The 24,447-nt window shown below is 39.4% G+C and overlaps 1 protein-coding gene across 3 annotated transcripts in view; it reads right to left on the reverse strand.

The window, feature by feature from the left end:
* larp1 (La ribonucleoprotein 1, translational regulator) overlaps window positions 1-24,447 on the reverse strand; it is a 37,051-nt gene that overhangs the window by 7,185 nt on the left and 5,419 nt on the right. Inside the window, exons 2-13 of one of the 3 annotated variants that reach the window (XM_028031242.1) lie at window positions 16,925-16,989; window positions 15,970-16,035; window positions 12,838-12,909; window positions 10,148-10,298; window positions 8,253-8,387; window positions 8,030-8,182; window positions 6,381-6,543; window positions 3,203-3,347; window positions 2,349-2,517; window positions 1,235-1,401; window positions 951-1,046; window positions 428-754 (exon numbers count right to left, since the gene is read on the reverse strand). In XM_028031242.1, coding sequence (XP_027887043.1) covers window positions 428-754; window positions 951-1,046; window positions 1,235-1,401; window positions 2,349-2,517; window positions 3,203-3,347; window positions 6,381-6,543; window positions 8,030-8,182; window positions 8,253-8,387; window positions 10,148-10,298; window positions 12,838-12,909; window positions 15,970-16,035; window positions 16,925-16,989 — 1,709 coding nt within the window. Of the gene's footprint in view, window positions 1-427; window positions 755-950; window positions 1,047-1,234; window positions 1,402-2,348; window positions 2,518-3,202; window positions 3,348-6,380; window positions 6,544-8,029; window positions 8,183-8,252; window positions 8,388-10,147; window positions 10,299-12,837; window positions 12,910-15,969; window positions 16,036-16,924; window positions 16,993-24,447 lie in introns of all 3 variants that reach the window. The other 2 variants (XM_028031241.1, XM_028031243.1) reach the window with 2 other exon arrangements.

The raw sequence follows: 24,447 nt of genomic DNA on the forward strand, positions 1-24,447 counted from the left end.
GTCATAATAGTTCAATAGTTTACAGTTTAGTTTTATTTCGTTTCGACTTTTTGTTTACTGGTTTTTATTAGTTCTTATTACTTAAATATTGTTTATTTAGTTTTTTGTAGCAGCAGGTTTAGTTTTTCATATTTTGGTTCATTTTTAGGTGCAGAAAATGTGAAAGTATTGATTATGCAAACATTGATTGGGTAATTATTACTGAGCAGAAGAAACTATTTTAATAAAACGTGTGAAGAACCTAATTAGAATGAAAATCAGCTTCTCATCAGACTGAATGGCTAATAAATGGATTAATAAACATGAGAATGAAGGATATTGCATCTGTAACTTCAGCATGTTTTAGTTTTAGAAATGCAGGACGAGGTTCGTTACGGTTTTCCTGGGTTTGGTTTCGGTGAGCGGAGCGGCGGTGACCTCGGCTGACCTTGATGGTGGCGTACTCCGGCTCGTACTTGTCGTCCCACAGGTCCTGCTCGTAGTAGAAGAGGCCGTCGTTGATGACCTTGGCCAGCTCGCTGGTCAGCTTGGCGCGCGACGTGTGATGGCCGGTGCGGTCGCCGCCCGGGTGCTTCCGCAGGTACGGCGGCGTCTGCGTGACGATCAGGATCTTGTTGACGTCGTGGTCGTCCAGCTCGCAGTCCGAGTCCTCGTCCGACCAATCGGTGAAGGTGTTGCGCCGGCCGTCCATCTGCTCCATCTCCTCGTCGAACATGAAGTCCAGCTCCTCCGGCTCATCCGGCTCGGCGCCGTCCTGATCCGGAGCCAACAGAAAATATCCAAAATATTCACAACGCTTGTATTAATACATTTAATACGTTTAATCTGGAAAAATCTTTTTCTTTTTTACAAACTTTTTCAGAAAATGGGAAATCTTTTCTTTCCGATTTCACGCCGCCGCCTCCCAGTTTTCAGCCATTAAAACCAGTGATGAGTCATTAATTTCCCACCTTGTTTCCAGCGGTCAGCGGCGCCGGCGAAGAGCCGGACGGCGGCAGCGGAGAGCGCAGCGAATCGTCTCTTTCCCTCTGCTGCAGCGAGGGCGCCTGAAACACGGAGCAGACGAGATGAAGGACAAAAACTCATCTAGTCTACCTGGATTAACGGAAAATAATGAAAAATAATACATAGGATGTCTGATAATAACTGACTTCACTCTGTAAGAAACGGACAGATGTGTTTAGAGCATGAGAGTCCTGAAGCTCATTAGGGAGGAGCTCGTCATGTCTGGTACCTTGGGTCTGGCAGGCGAAGGTCTGGGTCTCTTCTTCACCTCGATCCAGGACTCGGAGTCGAGGTCAGGCAGGCTGGCTGAGAGGCCTTTGGGCATCGTCTTCAGGTTGGACACGTCTCCGTCGGGTTTGGTCTGCTGGTGCACCGGAGTGGACGATCTGGATGATCCTGCAGCAGAAACACAGTCAGGTGCATTGCTGTTTAAATATCACATCCTCAACATTTTCATCAAACACTTTAAACACCAAAAACTCCTGGAATTCAGGTTTCCGCAGGTTTTCCCAACTCAAACTTTATCCAGCCGGCTTATGAAGACTTATGGACAAAAAAGCTAGCTGTCCATAGCTTGCTAGTTAGCATGGGCATATTAGCAGCTAGTTAGCGATGGCCTCAACTGCCTTGAGCCACAGAATAAAAATCCGTAAAGAAAACCAAACTACATTAAATATATGAGACCATACAAAAAGAAAAGCTAGCTACCTAGGGTATGTTAGCTGCTAGTTAGCATCTGGGTGCGACTCCAACTTTAGCCTGACAGAAACGAGCTACAGGTAAATAAACTACATAGAATATGAGACTAAATCCTGCAGAGACACAGATTAAGACATATTCAGGCAAAGTTTTTAATGAGTTTAAGACATTTGAAGAGATTTTAGATGCATAAAATTAAGATTCTTTAAGACCTTTAAGACTTTTATGAATTAATTTTAAGACCTATATCTCCACAGAAATGTAAAAACTTTGTCCAGCCATGAGACAAACTAACACATACCCATGACAGACGCAATAAAGCTAGCTAGCTGGTTAGCAAGGGCATATTATCAGCTAGTTAGTTAGCACCTGCAGTTAAAGAATGTAATGTTGATGTCAGTACAACTCAAATTTTAGCCTGGCAGAAAAGTACTGCGAGAAAATAAAACTACATAGAACATGAATAAATAATCCTGCCAGGACCAAATTTAAGACAGATAAACATTTTTAAGGCCAACTTACTGGTTTTTTAAAATGAATTTAAGACTTTTTAAAGCTACCATAAATGAAATTTCAGACCTATATCTCAACAGAAATCTGACCAAAGAATAAAGACGACGCTGGATGAATTTTTTTCTGCTGACCTCTGAACTCCTCCGCCATCTGCCTGGGAACAAACTCAGGACAGTTGATGAGCTGGGAAAAGTCCGTGTGGTTCGGCGCCATCAGGCCCGGAAGAGGCCACCGCCCGGGATCGTCCTTCCGGCGAATTTTCATGTCGATCACCTCCACTTCTTTACTGTCCTTCAGAGCCTTTAGAGCAGACAGATTTTATTAGATTCACACTTTTAATCCCTAAACTGACTGAAATCAGAATCTAAATCATCTATTATTTCACAGAAGCACAACAAAATTAAAATGTAATGTTTTATAGATGAAACAAAAAGCAAGAAATCAGTAGTGGAGTTAAAACAGTGAAAACAAGAAGCAAGATTAATTTAAAGGTTTAAAATAAACTTAGTTTCACATAAAGAGAGAAACAGAGAGAGAGAAAAAGAAAGAGGAATAAAGAGCGAGATGGATAGAGAGAGAGAGACAGAAAAAGAAAGAGTGAGATAGAAAGAGATAGAGAGAGAGAAAGACATTGTTCCAGTTTCTCTTGTTGCCGATTATCAGAGGAAAACGTTTTATGCTTTTTAACTTCAAACCAACTGTGAAATAAAATGTTGCAATATCATAATTTCTCCTGTCAATACATAAAATATTTAGTTATAGAAATCTCTAAGAAATATTTATTACTCTCAGTTTCCTCAGCTAAAGCTCAGTACCTGTACTCACCTGTAGAACAGCCTCAATAGTCTGGATAAGACCCATATTAATGATTTTATTTTATGTCATAAATGCATTAATCTCACTGTTTCAGTCAGTAAAAATGTTTGGTTTTTCTCTCCTCTTGGACTAATTTGTCCGTCTTGTGGTGTACGTATGCGAGTCTGACCTCCAGGATGAGCGAGACGTCGGTGGTGAGCGCCTGAACTCTGTGGAAGCCGGCGATGAGTCCGACCGGGAGGAAGCCGTCGGCGTCCATCTTCCTGCGCAGGAAGAAGTCCCGCTGCAGGTTTTCCAGGCTGAAGTAATATTCTCTGCAGGAGACGAAACGTTGATCTGCTCTCAGCTTCACCAACACAATACCAACATCTGGGTCAGAATTAACCTGGATCACAATAATCAGCCGTTTCCTGATGACCCATTTGGTCGGTTTGATGTTTGGATTCGTTTTGACTCAAACTGGACCTGCAGGTCGAACGTTTCGGCTTTAAAGACCTGATTCTCTGAGATCCACCAGTGATCAGCCTGAGGCTTCAAATGTTTCTGCAGGAGAAACATTTTTACACAAAACGGCAAGAAACCCGACTTCAGCTCACATCAAATTTAGATTCTTTACATAAATAGTGGTACAATAAATCTTTGAAGACTAAAAAACATTTAATTACCCATTGAGGTTAAAGTACTTTTGAATTGAACTGAATAAATATTAAAACTATAAATAAAATGGGGATTTAAAGAGGAGGAAATGTTACCGTGTCATTCAGCTAGTCTTCAGTAAGAAGCTTCTTTAGATACGTTGCAACACTGACTGCTACCAGAGATCCTTCCTGCATCCGCATCACCGTCCTCTCTGATGATATTCTCATGATTTATATTTTATTAATGGTCTGGGATGAATAAACTAAAAACTATTAACAGTAAGTATTTTAGAGACGTTCAGGTTTTTATGTGCAGTTTGAGGATCAGCCGTCACTCCATCAAATAATCAATAATAAAATTTATATTTTTACAGGACTGGATTCATTTTACAGTTTCTTCACTTTTCACACGGAAAATTTTAAGTTTTCAAACTTTTCCAGCTTCACACTTTGGAGATAAAAACAATAGAAATGAGTCCGTTTGAATTAATGTTAATTATTAGTGCTAATAAAATCTATATTCTTCAGCAGGAAGAAGCTAAAAACTAAAATAAAATTAAATGTTTTGATTTGAAACGTCTAGCTTCATGAAAACACGACTGGTCTGAGAAAAAATACTAAAAACTTTCTTTAATGTAAGAAATAGGAGATGATCAATAAGTCATCGAGTTATTAGGAATAATAAATATTGATTAAATTAAAACAACCTTCCTGATCAAATTAATGATTGCACCATCTTCCAAATTATTATGCAAGTGATATTTTCTCAGGTTTTCCTAAATAGTCAATGCAAATGATGGTCAGTATAAGTTTCAAGTCATGAACTATTACAGTATAAATCTAATTTTACTGAACAAAGATCCCCAGGACAACAGGATTCTTTCAAAAATAAAAAACTCAAAATGTTCCAAATTATTATGCACAGCAGATTTTCCAAACATTTTATGTATTATAAAGAACATTAAAAGGTCATTCTGTGAATATGCAGCATTAAGTGTTCACATGTACTAAAATCAAAAGCTTTTTCAATCAGAACCATCTTAACAGACCCAGTTCCATGTTAACTTTGGACCTTCTCTGGTATCACAGCACAATTCTGGATCCATTGAACTTGTGAGTTTGTGGAAAGTTTCTGCTGAATTTCTCTGCAGGATGTCAGAAAATCTTCCCAGAGCTGCTGGTTGATATGAACTGGATTCAGATCTTCTGCTGGAGGAAACTCCAAAGGTTCTCAGTAGGGTAGAGGTCAGAGGTCATGGTGACCACACCATGAGTTTCTCCCCTTTATGCCCATAGCAGCCAATGACACAGTGGTTTTCCTGGCAGCATCAGATGGTGGATTGTCATGATGAAGATGATTTTGCTACTGAAGGTTCAGCTCTTCTTTTAGAACCATGACAGAAAATGATCAGTCAGAAAGTCCAGATACTTTGCTGAGGTCATTTTCACACCATCAGGGCCGACCAGCTCTCTCTCTCTTTCTCTCTCTCCCCATGATTTGGCCCACAGCATGACTCCACCACCTCCTTGCTGATGTCACAGCCCTGTCGGGACGTGGTGGCCGTCCACCACCGATCCACTACTGTGTCCATCTGGACCATCCAGGGTTGCACAGCAGTCATCAGTGAACAAGTCTGTTTGAAAATTAATCTTCATGTCCAGCTGGGCCCACTGGGACCGGTTCTGGTTGTGAGCTCTGGTTAGGGGCCCAATAGTAGGTTCCTGCACCACAAGCCTCTGGAGGATCCTCCACCTTGAGGTTCCAGAGGCTCCAGCAGCTTCTAATAACTGTTTGCTGCTTTGTAAGGGCATTTTAACAGCTGCTCTCTTAATCTGATGAATGTGTCTAACAGAAACTTTCCTCATTCTGTCTTTATCTGTAAAACCATCTTTGTTCTGAATCAGCCACAAATCTCTTCACAGGACAATAACGCTTCAGTTTTCGTTAAACATCTGAAGTTTTCATATCTTGTCATACGGCACTACACTATCTGATGATTTTCATCAGCAGAGATTCTTTCTCTTTCCATGTTGCTTGAAACCTGTGGCCTGTTAAATAATGTGGAACATCCTTCTGAAGTAGATTTCCTTTAATTGACCAGACAAACTAATCAACCAGCTCTCTTAAATTAATTATAGTGATTCAAAGAGCCCTGACACACAATAGCATCTATAAATTTAATAGCACAACAAAAAATTTAATCTTTATGACACTTAAATCCAATTTGCATAATAATTTGGAACATGGTGTAAACACAAAATAGGAAAAAAGTTACAAAAAAGAAATCTCAAAACATTATTCCCACCAAGATTTCTGGCATTTTATTAAATAGAAATAATTTTGCTAACTCTAAATTATTTAAAATAAGAGAAATTTGATCTGATTTAACTTCAGACAGCGAGAAAAATATATCAGGTGTAAATAAACTTTTACTGAATTTAGGATTTTAATCAAACATCAGATTGAATTTTATTACCAAACTGTTCAGTTTGAAATATTTTGAAGAATTTAATAGAAAAATTAAACCTTTAATGTTTAAATGAAACTGAATCATTTAAAGAGTTTTTGAATCAGAGCTGAAATTTTCTTTCTCCACTAAAATCATTCAGAGGCGAAACATGAGGAGCTCCTCCCCTCCAGCCATCAGTCATCATTAATAATCACCATTAGTCATCAATAACTGTTATTAATGGTTGATTGGTGCTTACATCTGCCTCTTGATGTAGTCCTTGAGCAGCTCCTGGTCGGCGGCGTACAACTCGCTGTTGCTCAGGTTGTCGTAGTAATATGTGACCGAGCTGCCGAACTTCTGGCCGTACGGAGCGTCTTTCCCGTCAAACGCCTTGTATCCGTAGTGGTAGTCATGGTGACCTGCAGAGACAGGGGGCGGGGCTTATTCCCACCAGTCTGAACAGGAAGTGATGCGCGCCATCTTGGTAGGCAAACAGCGCAGAGCAGAAATTTAGTTCCAGAAATTATTGCAATAAATGATAATACTTTTGTTTTAAAACCATTTTCAATTAATAATAATAAAATAATTATTGACGCACAGCCTCTAAAAGATTAAAAAAAAGAACATCTGGAACTGGAAACATCTTAAATATTCAAAATAAACAATAATGCAAATGAATAATTCATTCTCTGCATCCAAAGACAAAATGCAGGAGCATTTAACACATTAATAAAGTTAAGTTAATAAAACAGAAAGTTAAGGTTTAGTTTTTCCAACTTTTTAAAGAAATTTCTCTAACGATTGTTGATGAAATGGAAATATTTGAGCTCATTTTAATTATTAATTGTTCATTGTGACACGATTACATCCGATGTTCTTTTTCTGTACTTTCTGTCCCAAAAAAACAAAAAAGTAAAAAAAGCTCATAAGTTTACATACGGCCATCAAGCTAAACTCTGGTCAAATCTGCTGAAACATGAAACATCCGACTGAAGTTTGGTTGATTAAACTCCAACCTGGATACGTTCAGATTATTCTGATTATTGGTCCGACAGCAGGTCAAATCAAACTGCAGGAGTTTTAAAGGTTATAAACTACGGTGGCCGACAGGTGCAAATGCGCAGCAAAAGAGAAAACATGCAAACAAACAAAAAACACGCGCATAAATTAAATGCGGCAAGCAAAAAGCGAATAAAATGCAGCAAACAAAAAGAGAGGCAAACAAAAAAGAAGACACCCCCGAATGAAATGCAGCAAACAAAAAGTGTTGAAAACGGAAGTGCTCCAGACCACTAGGGGGAGTCAAAGAAAATAGTATTCATTTCTATGGGACCAGATGCAAGATTCAGAGAAAGAAATTTGAAAGAAAGTAAAGGTACGTATAACTATATTTCTGAAAAGAAATATAGTTATACGTACTATATAACTATATTTAGTACGTATAAATACTATACGTACTTATATTATAAAAAGATACGCCGTCTTTTATAATATTATAGAATAACAGAATAATTTATGGGTAGCGTGATAGACTTTGTGTCAGTCATACCGTTCTGGGCTCGGTCTCGATTTTCTTTGACTCCCCCTAGTGGTCTGGAGCACTTCCGTTTTCAACACTTTTTGTTTGCTGCATTTATTCGGGGGTGTTTTCTTTTTTGTTTGCTGCATTTTGTTCGCTTTTTGCTTGCCGCATTTAATTTGTGCGCGTGTTTTTTTTTTGTTTGCATGTTTTCTCTTTTGCTGCGCATTTGCACCTGTCGGCCACCGTAATAAACAGATTTAAAACAAACTTATGGACAAAAACATCTGAAAGGTTTTTATGTTTAGAAGCAGCAGCGACTCAAACTGAAGCATAAGAACCTGAATAATGTGCTTTTTGTGTCACAGGTCTCCGTGTGTTTGTACCTCTGCCGCCGCCTCGGCCTCGGCCCCGCCCTCTTCCTCTGCCACGCCCGCGACCTCTGAACCCTCCGCGGAACGGCGCTCCCTCGCTCTTCACGCTGGAAACCTCGTCGTGGTCGTCACGCCACTCCCGCTCGTACTTCTGACTGTGCCAATCTGCCGGAAAAACCAACCGCATCAGTGGTGACCTTTGACCTCTCCTGACCATCAGAGCGGTCTGGCTGACCTCTGAGATCGTTCCGGGCGTTGGGCGCCAGCCGCGGCTGCTCGTTCTGCCGGCTGTTGTTGCGGGACGCCGAGCGTTCCCGCGGCCCTTCAGGCTTCACGTCGATCATCAGAGGAAGCCACTTCTGCTTGTTTCCTATTGGGGGAAACATGGAGTCCAACATCGATTGGTTAGCAATTAATCAATAAATAATAAATAAATCACATCCTGCAGAACTTTCATCCATTTATACAATATTAGAAATACCTCAATAATATTTATTCCACTCATTTATTATTAGAAAATGAACATTGTATTAAACAACCTTTCATTCATTCAGTGAACATTTGACCATCTGTAGAAAACAAGAATCTGATCAACAACAGAGGAAAGATGATCCTGTTTTCAATTAAACAATTAATAAAAGGCCTTTTGAACCAGCTGAAGCTAAAACTACAGAGGAGTTCTGGATGCAGCAGATTTACAGATAAAGGTTTTTATTTAAGATAAAAGATGTTCATATTTAAACAGTTTGAGCTGACTTCCTGCTCCCAGTGTTGTATCATCCTGTGGTCTTTTTTTTGAGTCTTTAAACTCCAGTCAACTATTAATTACAACATTAGTTGACAGTTATTTCAATAACTGATTAATCATAATGAATATGGTTAATTGCTTCAGTCCTAATCAAGAACTTATCATTAAAGTTTCAAGTTTTACAACATTTTTCTTTCCTATATCCTAAACTCTGAAAAACTCTGAGAACAGATTCTCTGAAGAGGAGAATCAGTTTCTGGATCAGATTTCAGGAAAACTCAACATCTGCCGCTTTTTTCACCGGAAAGTTTCTCTTCAAAATGCGGAATGCTGCTGCAGTACCTCAGCTGGCCAGCAGGGCGCAGCAGAGAACCGCTGGAAGTTCAATTAAAAAGATGAAAAAGAGAAAAGAAAAAGAATGAAGCAGTTTGAGCTCAAACTTTTCCCGTTTTGATCTGAATTTTTTTTATTTACAGAACATTAGAATTACAGATGTTTGGTAAAATAGCATTTAAGTTTTTCTTAAATGTTTTTGAGTTTTCTTCCTAAAGATTCTCAGTAGTTTCTGGCAGAACTGGTTGAACTGGATCCAGCTCTTTACTAGAGCTTCTAAATAAGATCAGAGTTTTTCAAACCGAATCCGATTAGAGATCAAATGTTTTTCTCACTTTCTTTTCTAAAAAAGGAATAAACGACAGGAAACATTTTCAAATCATCCTTCCTGTGAGCTAGATGACACAGTATTAGAGAATTAGTGTTTAATTGTGAAAATTCAGACGTGATCAGTTCAGTTCATGTGATTCTTTCCAAACAGATTCAGTTCATGTTCAAACGTTTCAAAACCTGCTGAAATTAAAATGATGTTTGTGTTAAAACATGATTTCTATGGTCCTCAGAAAATGTCTGCTTTATTCTCCTAATATTGTGACTGTTTTCTTCTAATATTCTGACTTTATTAATTAAAAATAATAATAATCAGAATCTGGGCCTAATAAATGGAAAACAAGATGGCGGCTCTGGCTGCGATGACATCACTCTGAACTACGGAAACCCAAAGAGTTCATTCCAGAAATTGGATCTTAAAAAGCAAAAAATAAGATTAATCTGAAGAACTTTGTTTTTGTTCGTCTGGAAGAACAAATTCAACTTCCTGGTTCATGATGACGTCATGTTTGCTCCTCATGATGTCATCTAATTTAGAAAGGGAACCACGCACCCCCACAGCACGATGCTGCCACCACCATACTTCAGCTAGGTTTGTGTTTTCTGGGTTTGAGCTTTTAATGGATTTTTCTTCTCCTAGTGTGAGAATCGATCCAATGTGTGAAGACGCCAGCTTCAGCCAACATTTTAAAATTTTCTTTGGTTTTTGAGTATTTGACCTTTTTTCTTTGGCCCGTTTTTCTGCGGGTCGTCGTCGCCGTTCTTCTCCTCTCCCGAGTCGTCAGATTTGGCCTTCAGGTTCTCCTTGCTCTCCTCGTTGCTCTCTCCCTTGTCCTTTGGCTCTTTCTTAGCCGCCGACCTTTTGGGACCCTTAAAAACAAAAACCGTTTGCAGGATTAGTACTTTGCGTTCGATAGCTGGAATCTGGGATCCAAACCTTAAAACTGCAACGTGTTGAAAGCAGCGAGAGCCAAAATGATGCAGCAGCTTCTCTAACTCCTCCAAGTCAAAGTGAAGCTTCGGCGTTAACAGCAGCAACTCAAAGCTTGTTTCACTCATTCACAGGCAAATATCCAAACCAAGCAACATCAACGCAGATAAACCAGATGAAAAAGGATTTTCTGAAAACAATCAGCCGACATCCTGTGGAAAAAACGTTAAACTTTGGGATCAGAACTAAACTCCACTGTAATCAACCAAAACGTTGCTTTTGTATTACTTAGCTTCATCTTTTCTAAAGGTCCCACCTCCTGTCCATAGCAGCTCAAACGCCACGCAGCCATCGTTGAGCGGTAGAAATGGATTTACTAATTTACTGACATTTTCTGGAGTTTATTTTAATAAACTGAATATTAAGAAGAAAGGATTGCTGCTGGATTTGTTCCCATAAAACAAACAAAGAAAATCTTTGCAGAGAATCAGCAGCAAGTCCAGGTAAAATCTGCTTATGAAAAATAAAATACAGAAATATTTTAAATAGTCAGTTTCTAAATACTCCACAAATACACACAAAGGAAATCAGTAACACAAGCTTCCTGTGTCATTTGGACCAAATGTGGAGCTAAAGCAGCAGAAAGTGAATTAAATGTTTCATTAAAGAGGAACAGAAGAGGATTTGCATGAGTTCACAACATTTGACTACAGCAGAGCACAACATGGCGACTGTTCTCACAGGAAACGGTTCCTCAGGTTATCCACACACACACACGCACACACACACACACACAACCCGGAACGCTTTGGATTCATGCGCTGCATTCAAGAACGAGTCGAGAAACGGCTGGAAAAACTCTGATTGCAGCAAACGGGAAAACTTTAAACTCAATTTAAACTTTAAACTTTTAAACCGGTGAGGAAGCAGAAACATCATCACTGAATTTCTTTTTTGTTCAGGTTAAGATTGTTGCGTCAGTTTTGGCCTTTTGATTTAATTGTTTGACCTTTAATGATTTACATGATAATTGGAAATGAAGCTGAACACAAAATCAGAACAGATTAAATATTCGACCTTTAGATTTGTTGACACTTTCTGAATCTGAATTGTTTGAACAAACAACTTTACCTGTTTTTTAATATATTTTTCATATTGATGAATATATGAGGGACCAAAAATATGAATAATCTTTGTTTTCAGATAAAATGATCTCTTCTATTCCTTAAAGAGCACATTTGTTTTACAGTGAAAAAACTACAGATAAATATATCTGAATTTGAATCTTATTTCAGCAGCCAAACCACCGAGGTAACCATGGCGATTGTTTGTGAGCATAAAGTTTTCTAAGCAAGATGTTTAATTTTGTTCTGCTCAACAGTCTGTTCAGCTAAAGCTAAAGCTAAAGCATGTTAGGCTCATTTCCTCAGTGTGTGAGCTAAATGAAGGAGCGCATGTTTTTATTTTAAATTCCCTCACATGCTAACCTTTAATTGATATGAAAAAACAGACAGATTTAAAATGCTGTTAAAAATTACATGCAATATAATCAAGCTGCTTAAATATCTTTATCTTTTCCTGTTTTATTATTTATTTGTATGAATTAAAGTCCCTATAAATAATATTACAGTTGCATTAATGCAGTACAGTTAAAAGAGCAGCATATGGCCTATTCAAAACCTGTTCATTATATTCTTTAAATTATTCTCAGATAATCAGGTTTCAGTCTGAGCTGTTTTAGGGTCTCTGTCGCTTTAAATCCAAACAAGCTGCTGCTGGCCACGCCCCCAACTCAACGTTTACACTCACAACAAAATGGCTGCAAACAGATTATACATCCGTACATCTTGAAAAGCATTAGCGGATCCTCCTGCACAACAAACCACAATGCAGCAAGTCAACAACTAAACTCTTGTCTTTTCCAGCAGCCATTGTACATCAGGAAAACCAGCTGACCAAATGCTGGAGGATAGCTGGGGTTGCTAGGCAACAGCACAGTTTTTTTGTTTTTTTAAGGAGCCGTTTTTCCATAGCCAACAATCACGAAATTATTGCCCAAAAACATCTGGGTATTTTTAAGTGTTTTTCTGCTGAGACTCAATGGAACAAAAATGTGAATTTTTCACAACAGATTTCCTTTAAAGGATCACAAATACTAAACTAAAGTCTGACCAGCTGGAAACTTTCAAATCTGGATTTTAAGGTTTCTACAAGAAAGTGATTTAATCAAAATGACCGAATCAAACTGTTTAAAGTGAATGATTTAAACATTCATGTGAACCTTTGGCCTGAAATGGGTTTTATCTGCCGGGTTCTTTGGGTCGCTGCTGTGCCAACAGCAACGTTCCCTGAATCGATTTTTCTCTGTTAGTTCAACATGTGTGTTTAGTGTTGCACAATCAGGGGAAAGCAGCTTCTCCTTCTGCCTGGAGGATTTTTCATTTCTGGTCTCATGGGGAGTTAAGAAGCTGAACTTACAGCGATTCTCCACGAGTCTCTGACCTGCCTGAGAGGCGGCGGGCCGGACGCGCTCTGTCCCACTGCCTCCATCTGAACACAGGGAGGGAAGAGCAGTTTAGACAGGATCCACACACCCACACACCCACACACACACTCACACACACACAGCAGGCTGCTGCGAGTCACTCTCAGTGTCGTGGGGCCTGGAAGCGTTTGGTTCCTCCAAAACGCCACGTCAGAGTTACACAAGCTGCGGGAGCAGAAGCGTCTGCCGGCGTAACGGTTAAAGTCCCCCAGAGGAAACAACTAAACGCTTCCTAAACCTTCCACAAACCGAATCAAAGCCGGTCGCTTCCAGGCAGCTTCTCTGAATTTAAGAGAAAAGAAAAGCCGAGTCACAGAAAGCGGAGCCTCGTTTTGCCGAGTCAGTCCTGTTGCTTCACAACGACGAGCAGAAAAGGAAAAAAAAACCTTCGGCAGGTCGCCGCCTCTTTGTGGGACTCGGCAGGAAACTGACCACTGCTACTCAGAGGTCAACGCAAGGTCATCAGTCAATAAATTAAAACAAAATCATTCATTTACATGGTTTATCGTTTCTTTGTGCTGTTTAAGGATACTTTTGTTTCCAGAGACTTTATAATTCATAACAGTTTTCATACTCAGGTTTATCTGCTGTTGGAACTATTAAAATAAATATACTTGGATTTTACTGAACACTTTCACTGAATTTATTTTTTTCATGACTCGAAACGTTTAGATGAATAAATAAATTGAAAGCAGCAATAATTTCATTCGGTTCTGAGCAACAAAACTCCCAGAAATTATTATTCAAGATGTGGTTCTTGGATTCGTTACTGAACTTTATCTTGTAACTATTAGAAAAGCCGACTAAATAAAGGAAAATAATTATCTCAGTTGAAAGTGAAGATGAGCGTAGCGTTTGTTTAGACTGTTAGCATGTTTAGCGTTTGTGGCTCCGCTGCGTGGGAGAGGTCAAAGGTCCAAGCAGAAGTTCCACGTTCCAGTTTACATTTTCTCTCCAGAGAAACAAAAATTTTATTATGATTTAACCTAAAGAGGAACAACCTAGAGCTATAGATCTAGAGTCAGCACAGCTTCAGGTCTTCCAGCTGTAAACCAGAGATCAGGCTAACCTCTGACCTCTGACCCGTGGGTTCCACAGTGGGCCTTCTCCCAGCTGCAGAACATTTCCAGGATCAGAGACTAAAGTCTCATATCAGAGAAACTCATCCAGGCTTTAGTTTCTCTTTAGTGGCTTTGATTTCTGCAGCAGCGTCTTCACAGATGAAGCTTTCAGCTTCTATGATCCACAGATCTGGAGCAAACAGCCGAAACTCTTGAGTTCCTTTAAATCCAGACTTAATGCCCAGTTGGTTGGAGATGCTCTGCTTAAAAATGAATTAAAACCTCATCAATATGTTCATCTGATGTTTATCCATAACTGGTTACTGTATAAAGCTGTTTGTGTTGCTGAAATATTCTCTAATAAATTTAACTTGTTTGAATGAAGAACCAAAAGCAGATCTTGATTCTTTTATTGAAACATCCTGAGAAAATGTCTAAAAATGTCAGAAAAATGTCAGCCATAATCCCAGACTGGCAGGAATAACTCCGGGTTCATCCGAGTGTTTCTCAGCGTGTCGGCTCGCCGCCGCCAGGCTCTGATTTACGGCGGTGAACGTGACAGACGCCGCGGCCCGGCAGCACTAAGAATAGCAGTGGCTCGGACCGGCCGGTTCTCTACGGCGGCCCTAGAAGGACATCCTGCCTCCGACCGTTCCGTTCTGCCACCGGACCTGGAGGTTATTCCTGGGACCGACAACACGATCCGGCCCGTTAGCGCCACCGGGCCGCCCAAAATAGAGCCGGTTACCATGGCTACTCGCTGCGCCGCATTGCTCACAGAGAAAATATAACTAAGAAAGGAAGAAATGGCGAGGAGAATCCCAGCAGCTAACGTCTGGTAGCCAGGTAATCACTCAAACCGCAGGCAGGAAAAGAAATTTTACTTAAATAAAAATTCACGTTTTTCAATGAGACAGTTTGAGTTTACAAAAGATACAGTGAAGTGAAAATCCTCCTGAAAGTACATTTTGTCCAGAAAGTTACTAAAGTAAAGGTTACTCCCCACCTCTGCTTCAGTTAGTTTTCTCTTATTTCAGGATATTTTCAGCAGAAACTGGACAGAAATAGTCGGTCAGATTTTGTGTTTTTGCAGTGAACGCTAAAGCAAGAAGCTAACCAACATGAAAAGTTTCTCAGGCTTCATCCTCACCAGCTGCGTTTCATTCACCAAATAATTATACAATTTGCTTAATGAAACACGATTTTATTAATGTTTTAACTGCAAGGTTCTGACTGGCAGCGGCTCGGATCAGAACCTGAAAAATCATTTCTGTATGCTTCACATTTTAACTTTTCTTTTATTTCTGTTTATCTGACCAGCTCACATCTCTGACTGCAGAACGAGCCGCCGGCCAATCAGAGGTCGGCCGCCGGCTGCAAACAGACGCACAGTTCTACCACCGTAAGTCTTTGAAAAGCATTAGTGGAGCCTCCTGCACAGCAAACCAGAATGCAGCAACAACTAAACTCTTGTGTTTTCCAGCAGCCATTGTACAGAGAAAAACTAGCTGACCAACCACTGGAGTATAGCTGGGGTTGCTAGGGAACGGGCCGCAGTTGCTAGGCAACAGCCCAGTTGTGATGTTATATTCTGAAGGTTTTTGAAACGACTTTTTTCCAGACACTAAAAAACATGAACTTATTGCTAAAACGTCTGTTATTTTAAGAGCTTGCTCTGTTTTGAAGCAGCTGTTATGTCAAACTTTGTTTTATTTCAAGCAATCAATCAATTTTAGCTATAAATCAGAGGGTCAGCTGCCGCCGGCCAATCAGAGGGCCGCCGAGTCGAGTTTGTGTCGACTCGGCGGCCCTCTGAGTCAAGAAACCAGAAACTTCAATCTGAGTTTCAGATGAAACTCAGATTGAAGATTCAACTTATTCTCATCTAAACAAACCAAGAAAAACTCAAAGCAACAACAAACCGTCGTACGGCTCACTGTCAGCAGGGGGTCTATAGGCCCCGCCCCCTCTCTAGCCCCGCCCCTTCACCCCAGCACGCGCTACCTGCATGTCTTTAGTTGCAATCTCTCCTGGAGTCGGCCAGCTGTTGGTGTCGCCAAAATCTCCAACCTGAAACAAAAATGAGAGAAATATTTTAAATATCACAAACTATAATCTACAATAAAACACAAATATTTTAAAAAGTGACTTTTATTCTGAGATTCAGTAAGTTCAAATACTAGAACATATTGAGAATATTAGAATAAAAATGCAATTTTACCAGAAAAATATCTAAATATTACGAAAGGAAAATCATTTTCATAAAATTACTCCTTCGTTCTCCTAATATTTTAACTGTTCTGGTGAAAATATAAATACATTAGCCTAACCCCACATTATATACAACTTCTATATATTCCACCAGAGCTGATCTGAATTCAAAGCCCAAATAACAGAAACTGTAAAACAAGATGGCGGCTCTGGGTATGATGACATCACTCGTAACTATGGAAACAAAAAGAGTTAATTGGTGGAAAAATCAAATGTTCAAAACTCAAACATTAATTGATAAAAGCAGCCAGTGACTGAACAATTGATTCAACCTGAAGGATAATAATATAATATCCTTAATATTCTTCGCTTTCTGTCCATCTGAGCCGATGACATCACCAAACAATATGGCCGACAAACGGCTGACGGTCGTTTCTGACCTTAGAGTTGCTTCGGGGTTACAAGAAAGGAAGGAAGTGACAACATTTACACATTTGAACAGGAAGTGGAGCAGAAAGTGAAACAGGAAATGGAGCAGCAGATATCATTTGCTGCTCCATTTCTCTGGAACAGACTGGCTCCAGAGGTTTCCAGGCCGTTTCCGGAGCCCGATGGCGGTCAGACTGTGGGCTGCAGGGTCAGAGGTCAAACAACCAGACGAGCTGCCGCTCCATCCCTCGGCATTTCTCATTGTCGGTTATTTTTCCTGCCTTCAGGGCAGCAGAGCTCTAAACGCTGAGAATGTTACCTTTCCTCCTCGCCTGGCTTTGGGTGGATTCCCCGCTCTCACCACTTTGGCCGGGCCGCTCGACTCTGTTGGAAATAAAGAAAGATGGCCGACATTAAACCAGGATCCACAGGATTTCTGCTTTCCAAAATAAAATTCAAAAGCAAAAGAAAGAAAATATGAATTAGTCACCAAACACACATTTATTTAGAACCCTCACATTTTTTCTTTTGTTAGAAGCTCAAAGGTGACTCAGTCTGCTTCCAGTAACAGGTTAAGATCAGCCTATTCAAAACATGTTCATATGTTTTACACTAAATCATTCTCAGATAATCAGGTTTCAGTCTGAGCTGTTTTAGGGTCTCTGCCACTTTAAATCCAAACAAGCTGCTGTTGCTTCCTGGAACCGACTGGCTCTGGCCAGTCGAGGTTTCCAGGCCGTTTCCAGAGCAGCCTGGAAACCCTCAACAGTTACACTTGCAGCAAAATGGCTGCAAACAGGCGCAGTTATACAACCGTAAGTCTTTGAAAAGCATTAGTGGAGCCTCCTGCACAGCAAACCAGAATGCAGCAACAACTAAACTCTTATGTTTTCCAGCAGTCATTGTACAGAGAAAAACCAACTGACCAACCACTGGAGTATAGCTGGGGTTGCTAGGGAACGGGCTGCAGTTGCTAGGCAACAGCCCAGTTGTGATGTTATATTCTGAAGGTTTTTGAAACGACTTTTTTCCAGACACCAAAACACATGAACTTATTGCTAAACGTCTGTTTTTTTATGAGTTTGTTCTGTTGCAGCAGTTATGTCAAACTTTGTTTTATTTCAAGCAATCAATCAATTTCAGCCATAAAGCAGCCTTCATGTTGGAGGCAGCTCGCTGGAAACACATAATGAAGGCTTTTCTGATTTCTGACCTGGGTTTGAACCGTCCAAGTTCACAGTCTGCAGGTCAAACACCAGAGTTGTGATTTAAACTGAGACTGCTGGGATTCTCCCTTTTGCTCTCATCTCTGTAAGAGAGTTGGTGGATATTAAAAACGATGTACCTTCATCTTTTCTTCACTGAACTAGCCAGGGGAAATATTGCTATATTCTTTGCTTAATTTTTTAATAAAATAATCAAAATACATTTGATTCGTACTTGATTGACTCAGTTTCACCTTAGGTAAGACTTATTTCCTTAACACAACCGAGACACAAATAAAAGTTTACAAACATCCAAAATGTGAAATTTGTATAACTTAAAATCAGAGTTAATTGTACAAATCCAGTCATTAATAATGGTTACTTCACATATTTGACATAGTATGAACGTTTTGGCTCAGGTTTAATCAGACGTAATCCGTTTTAATCTGCTTGAATCGTGTTTCAGGACTAACTGAACTCAGTGAACGTTTTCTGCCTCAGCTGCAGCAATGAAGCGTTTCTGCAGGCTAGCCACATTAGCTGCAACATTTGCTTGACCTTTGAACTCTCAACGGCTGAGCATTGAGAAATGGAGTAAAGGGGAATCAACTCCTGATGTTGGAAACCTGCAGTTGCTTCATTTAGTTTTCTCAAACAGGGAAGGCAGATTTCTGTAAATAATATTAGAATATTCTCCTTTTGATGCCCTTTAGTTTTTCTTTCAGGTAAAATAAAATAATTTGTAAGTTTAATTTTCAGGAGTTCACTAAGGAGTTGCTCTGTTGTTGCATTATAGGTAATAAAGTGTTTATTTTTCTTATTCCAAAAATAAGTTTATTTGAATATTTTAATGTATTTCTAATGTTGTGTAAAAAAATCTTAAGTGGTTAAATGAAAATCTGCAGAATGTGTCAATTTTTTGTCCAATTAGATTAAATTAATTGTTAGTTGCAGCCCTGGTGTAAACTGATTTATGACTGAAATATGAAGTTACCTTCAGTTCTATTATAGAGAGACAGAATTATCCATCTCCATGCTGAGTTCTGGATGTATGAAGTAGAAAAAGAGTCAGTTGAATTCATGAACTCCATTCAGTAATACCAAAATACAGCCGGTCCATTTCTCATGCTACCTTTAGGAGCCAACAGACTTTGTTAGCCTCTGTCTAAGCTAACAGATCCTTTAGCTTTAGCTTGGAGGCGTTTCCTAACTTGTCATTTCCTTTAGCTTTGCAACTAGCTAAAAGAGATGGAAGAAAAACATAATTATTTACTCTCAACAACAGATTTCATTTTGAAGTTACAGAGAGAACGTAATATTTACATCTGATCTTTACTTTTCCTTTAATTTATCTTCAATAATCAAACAGTGAAATCCATCCGTCTTAAAATCACCTGGAATCGTCTCAGATGAAATTAAGCAGAAAAGTCAAACTTCCCACGTCACAAGTGAGCATTTATTTTATTCCTCCAACTTTCCACACTGAAAGTCAAAACCAAAACGCAGAGATGAGCAAGCAGCAGATTACAGCCACTAACCCTAACCCACCGCCACCTTAACTTTAATCACCTCAGAAATTAACTTTAACGCTGATCTGACCCAACATCTTTAACCGATCGGCTTCGTTTGGGAACAACAAGCCGCTTTTCCTTCAGGGGGATCCAGGAATGCCATCAGGTCACCATGACGACGCAGCAACAGCAGCTTCCTGCTCAGCAACTTGTTATGGTGTCGTCATCAGGAGCAGATTTACATCAGAGGCAGAAAGTGTTGATTCAACAGTCACAACATTTCATTATTTTAAATAACTGACTGCAGCTTCAATCACGTTTAATCGTTTTAATTCTGATTAATTAATTACTGAGATAATAATCAGCTCATTGAACTCAGCTGAGTATACTTTCATTTAGTAATTGATTAATTTATACCCTTTAATATTAAAAGTTCCCATATTTCACACATTATTTAGCAAATGGCCTTTTAACTAGTATGCTCCAGTTAAAAACTAATTGACAAATGATCGTCAATTAGTTAACGCGCTGAGACGCCTGCCGCTAACGCGCTGAGACGCCTGCCGCTAACGCGCTGAGACGCCTGCCGCTAACGCGCTGAGACGCCTGCCGCTAACGCGCTGAGACGCCTGCCGCTAACGCGCTGAGACGCCGCGCTGAGACGCCTGCCGCTAACGCGCTGAGACGCCTGCCGCTAACGCGCTGAGACGCCTGCCGCTAACGCGCTAAGGCGCCTGCCGCTAACGCGCTGAAACGCCTGCCGCTAACGCGCTGAGGCACCTGCCGCTAACGCGCTAAGGCACCTGCCGCTAACGCGCTGAGACACCTGCCGCTAACGCGCTGAGACACCTGCCGCTAACGCGCTGAGACACCTGCCGCTAACGCGCTGAGGCACCTGCCGCTAACGCGCTAACGCGCTGAGGCACCTGCCGCTAACGCGCTGAGACACCTGCCGCTAACGCGCTGAGACACCTGCCGCTAACGCGCTGAGACACCTGCCGCTAACGCGCTAAGACACCTGCCGCTAACGCGCTAAAACGCCTGCCGCTAACGCGCTGAGACGCCTGCCACTAACGCGCTGAAAAACCTGGCTCTTACCTGAGCAGTTTGTGTCCAAATGTACAGAAGCTCTGATAACTTTCTCTAAAAATAACCGAAGGACAAATCAGGTGTGTATTTAAGAAACTTCTGACTGAGCAGAACAGAAAAACAGAAAAGAAATCATTTCTATCATATGTACAGCAGCAGAATGCAGGGGAAACGTTACGAAATAAATTCTAACAGAGCGATCAGATCCCAGTATATGACCATAAATATAGAACTATACCAATATTTAACCAAAATATTCAGTTGTGTTCTCATTCTAATGCTTTATAAGCAGAAATTGTAGTTATTCAGTGCATCTGCAGCAATAAATGAATCCAATTTAAAGAACTGAAAAAAAATTCAGACAATATTTAGGGGTAAAGTTATTAATCGATTATTGAAATAATAGTACAATATTCATGTAATCAATGAATAACTGGAATGTTTAAACTCAAAAGACAATTTTCTAATAGAACAACTTAAAGCAGCAATTAACCTAAAACTGTATCAGAAATCTAAATATTTTCCACTTAAGATTTTAAAAAACATGTTTGTAAATATGTTGCACTAAAAATTTTTCAGTTTTGGTTCAAATTCTGCAAAGAAAATCTTTAATTAATCACCTTTTCTGTTACTATTAATCGCTAAATCAAATAATCAACCTGTCAGCCAGGTGGATTTTCTCATTTTAAAAAAGGGACTGAATTATTTGCATCTTTTAATGTATTTCTTTTATGTTCGTTTCATTTTCTCTACTGGCCTTTATTTGATAGTGACTTGACAGGAAAGACGGCAATAAGTGAGACATGTGGCAAAGGTCACCAGGCCGGGAATCGAACCTGCGACGGCTGCGTCAAGGACCATGGCCTCCATCTGTGGGTGGTGCTTAACCGCTGCACCTCCACAGCACTCCATCAATTCATGCATTTCTAATCTTCATAAAAATGGATTAATTGAAAAATCTGCAGAACAAGCCCATCTTATAATCTGATTACTAAAATAATCATTGGTAGCAGTTCTAGAAATATAATAAATAAACCAGCATTTCTTCTGCTTGAAATATGTGAGGTGAAGTAATTTGTAAAGCTATTCTCACACACAGGTTTTTTTATTAAACCTGAAATTGTTTCTTTGAGTGTCTTCCAGTCAGTACTGTGGAGCGAACCATCATCAGTTTCTCCATTTTCATTCTGATCAGTTTTTAGTTTTCAAATCGCCTCTGACTTCAGCAAACATGAACTGTTTCCTCTGTAAACTCTCCAGCTAATCCAGCAGAAGGCTGCAGCTTTAACTTCAGTTTCTGTCTTTCCTCACAAAACCTGAACACACACACACACACTCCACACACACACGCCTCCTGTAAGAAGAAAGGTGCTTTAAAACGCTGCAGTAAATCCCGCCGCTCTATAAATAAACTCTGTGCCACGTCGCCTCTGCAGCCATAAAAACTCCGGCTGTTAAAATCATTTATTTACTACAAATTTAACATGAAAATTTTAAATTTGACTTTAATTCATCAGAAAATCCACAATCACCTCCAGTGGCTTTTGTCTCTGCTGCAGCTGGAAATAAATGTACGTCTTTAAATAATACAATAGATTTAATATTTAAAATTTTTCCACAAAAATCAAAACTGATGAGTGAATGAAACATCTGGCTAGATATTAATACAAGAAATGCAATACTTGGATAAATCTGTACAATAATAAAATATGCAGCCGGTTGAATGGATTTCCCAAACCTGATGAATAATCTTCTATAAATATAATAAAGTTTAAGTATAGAGCTAGTTAGAAAATTAAAACTGACTGGCTGAAATTCTCATGCCATCCAGTGTAGATGCAAAAATACAGATAGTTTATTAAAGATTCATCCATTCATTGCTGTTGTTGCTGGATGTGAAATAATTTTCGGTTTTCTTCAGGTGACAGAAGGCCGACTTTGAAATCGTCTTTATGTGTCTCTAACAATCCAGATGCAAAACGCATAGATAACCTGAAATGTTTCACTTAAAACAATTTTAGTTTTTGTAAATTCTTGGAAAATCTGGATTTTTTCTGTAGTTCAGAGTGATGTCAGGCGGCCATCTTGTTTATGTTTTGGGTTCAACTCTGATGGAAAATATGGCGTCAAGCTAAGATTATATTTTAATAAAGGGAATAGCGTCATAATATCAGGAAACTAAAGTAGCACAAAAGAAAAGTAAAACTAAAGGGAGGATTATGACGTTTTAGAGAACTTAATCTAATGCTAATGATGTTTCTGCCAGCATCTGTGTCAGCTGATCAAACTTAGACTTGTACTTTATTGATCCCTTGGGAAGACTCCCTCAGGAAATTGAAGTTACCAGCAGCTCCCAGGCAAAAAACAAAGATAACACACAGTAAGCAAAAGTGCAAAAGAATACAAAATACAAATTAAATACTAAGGTACACACTAAATGTGAGTAACCAAAACCTTAAATTATGCAAGAAACAAGGAATAAGAATATAGAATATAAGTAAATATAAATACAACACAAAAAAAAAATTAAATAAAATATATATATATAAGAATTTGGCGGATAGATTGACCAGTGATATCGTAACCTCACAAATAACATTATTCTGTCATTCAAAACAACAGTCTTGTAATTTTAAGACATTTTTTCTGGTAAAACAGAGAGGAAAATAAATGGGGTCAGGTATGAAAAAAACCACCCAGCTCTGGAAACAGGAACGTTTATTTTGATTAAACCGGGAATAAAGCGGTTTGTGTTTTTTTACAGTGTTTCGTCACTGTGAAATGTTAATGTTGCACAAAGGATTGCTTGGAATGCAATAAGGAGCAAGCTGCCGTTTCTCCAAACAAGCAGCTGAGGAGAGGAAGCAGGAGAAACACCTCCTTAGTTTTCCCATCAAACTTTAAATATTCAGTTAAATAACAGATTTATGTTTCAGACCTTTGAACAAAACGAAACATTTCCAGCTTTAGATCAGTAAAAACTTTCAGGAAGGACAAACTTTAACTCCATGAACAAAACACTGTTGGATCTATTCAGACCGCCTGCAGCCTAAGGTCACATGACCAGAACGATGACATCACCGAAGGGTGCCGGTAACCGACCTGCCCCCGAGGCCAGATGCTGGACCGGCAACGGATCCCAGAAGGCAATCTGCAAGCAGAGAGGCAGCAGAGACCTTTAAAATAATAAAACCTAAATGAAATTAAACTGGAGAAACTGGGAGGCAACCAGAGTCTTTAAAATAAGAAAAATAAAACATTTATTTCAAAATGCTGGACAAACAGCTTAGCAAACCTAAAACTCAATAGTCAGACTAGCTTAGCAAACAGCAGACAAACCAAACGACCCGATATCAGTTTGTTCAGTTCTGATGCTGGACTGGCGGACTCCACCCAGCGCCAGCCGGGTCGGCCCGCTATCTCTGCAGCCAGACTCAGCCCTGAGGCTGATAAACATAGGGAGAGCGGGCCGGCTGAGGGACGGACGGTCGATGAAAGCTAACAGGCTTTATGCTAACGTGTCATATTTATGGTAAATTTACAAATTCAGGCCAGGATTTTATAATGACTGACGACCTCTGCCTCATGACTGCGAATGAGTTTCTACATTGAAACATTAGCCATTTATCACAAAAATTTATGAAAATGTTCATTTCTATTTATGTTCAAAAAGTTTAAACCAACACATTATTTTTAATATTAAAAGGCACAGACATTTTATTCAAAGCAAAATGTAAAACCCAATAAATTAATTAATAAAATACTAAACATGTACAAGTATTAGGAGTCATCATTCATCACATGGTTTGTGATTTATCGTAAGAAATTTTTATGACAAACTTTGATGCACGTCTAAACTTTAATTTGAAAGAAAAACTAAAACTAACATCATAAATGTAATTTTTCACTATTTTCTCCACTGTTTGCTCCACAATAGCATCAATAAAAATCTGAAAATATCAGTAAAAATCAGCATTTATGGCACCTCAAACACTAACAACCTTTAGAAAAACATTCCCATTTAAAATCCATTTATT

Source organism: Xiphophorus couchianus, chromosome 11 (genome assembly GCF_001444195.1).
Source record: "Xiphophorus couchianus chromosome 11, X_couchianus-1.0, whole genome shotgun sequence".
Lineage (NCBI taxonomy): Eukaryota > Metazoa > Chordata > Actinopteri > Cyprinodontiformes > Poeciliidae > Xiphophorus > Xiphophorus couchianus.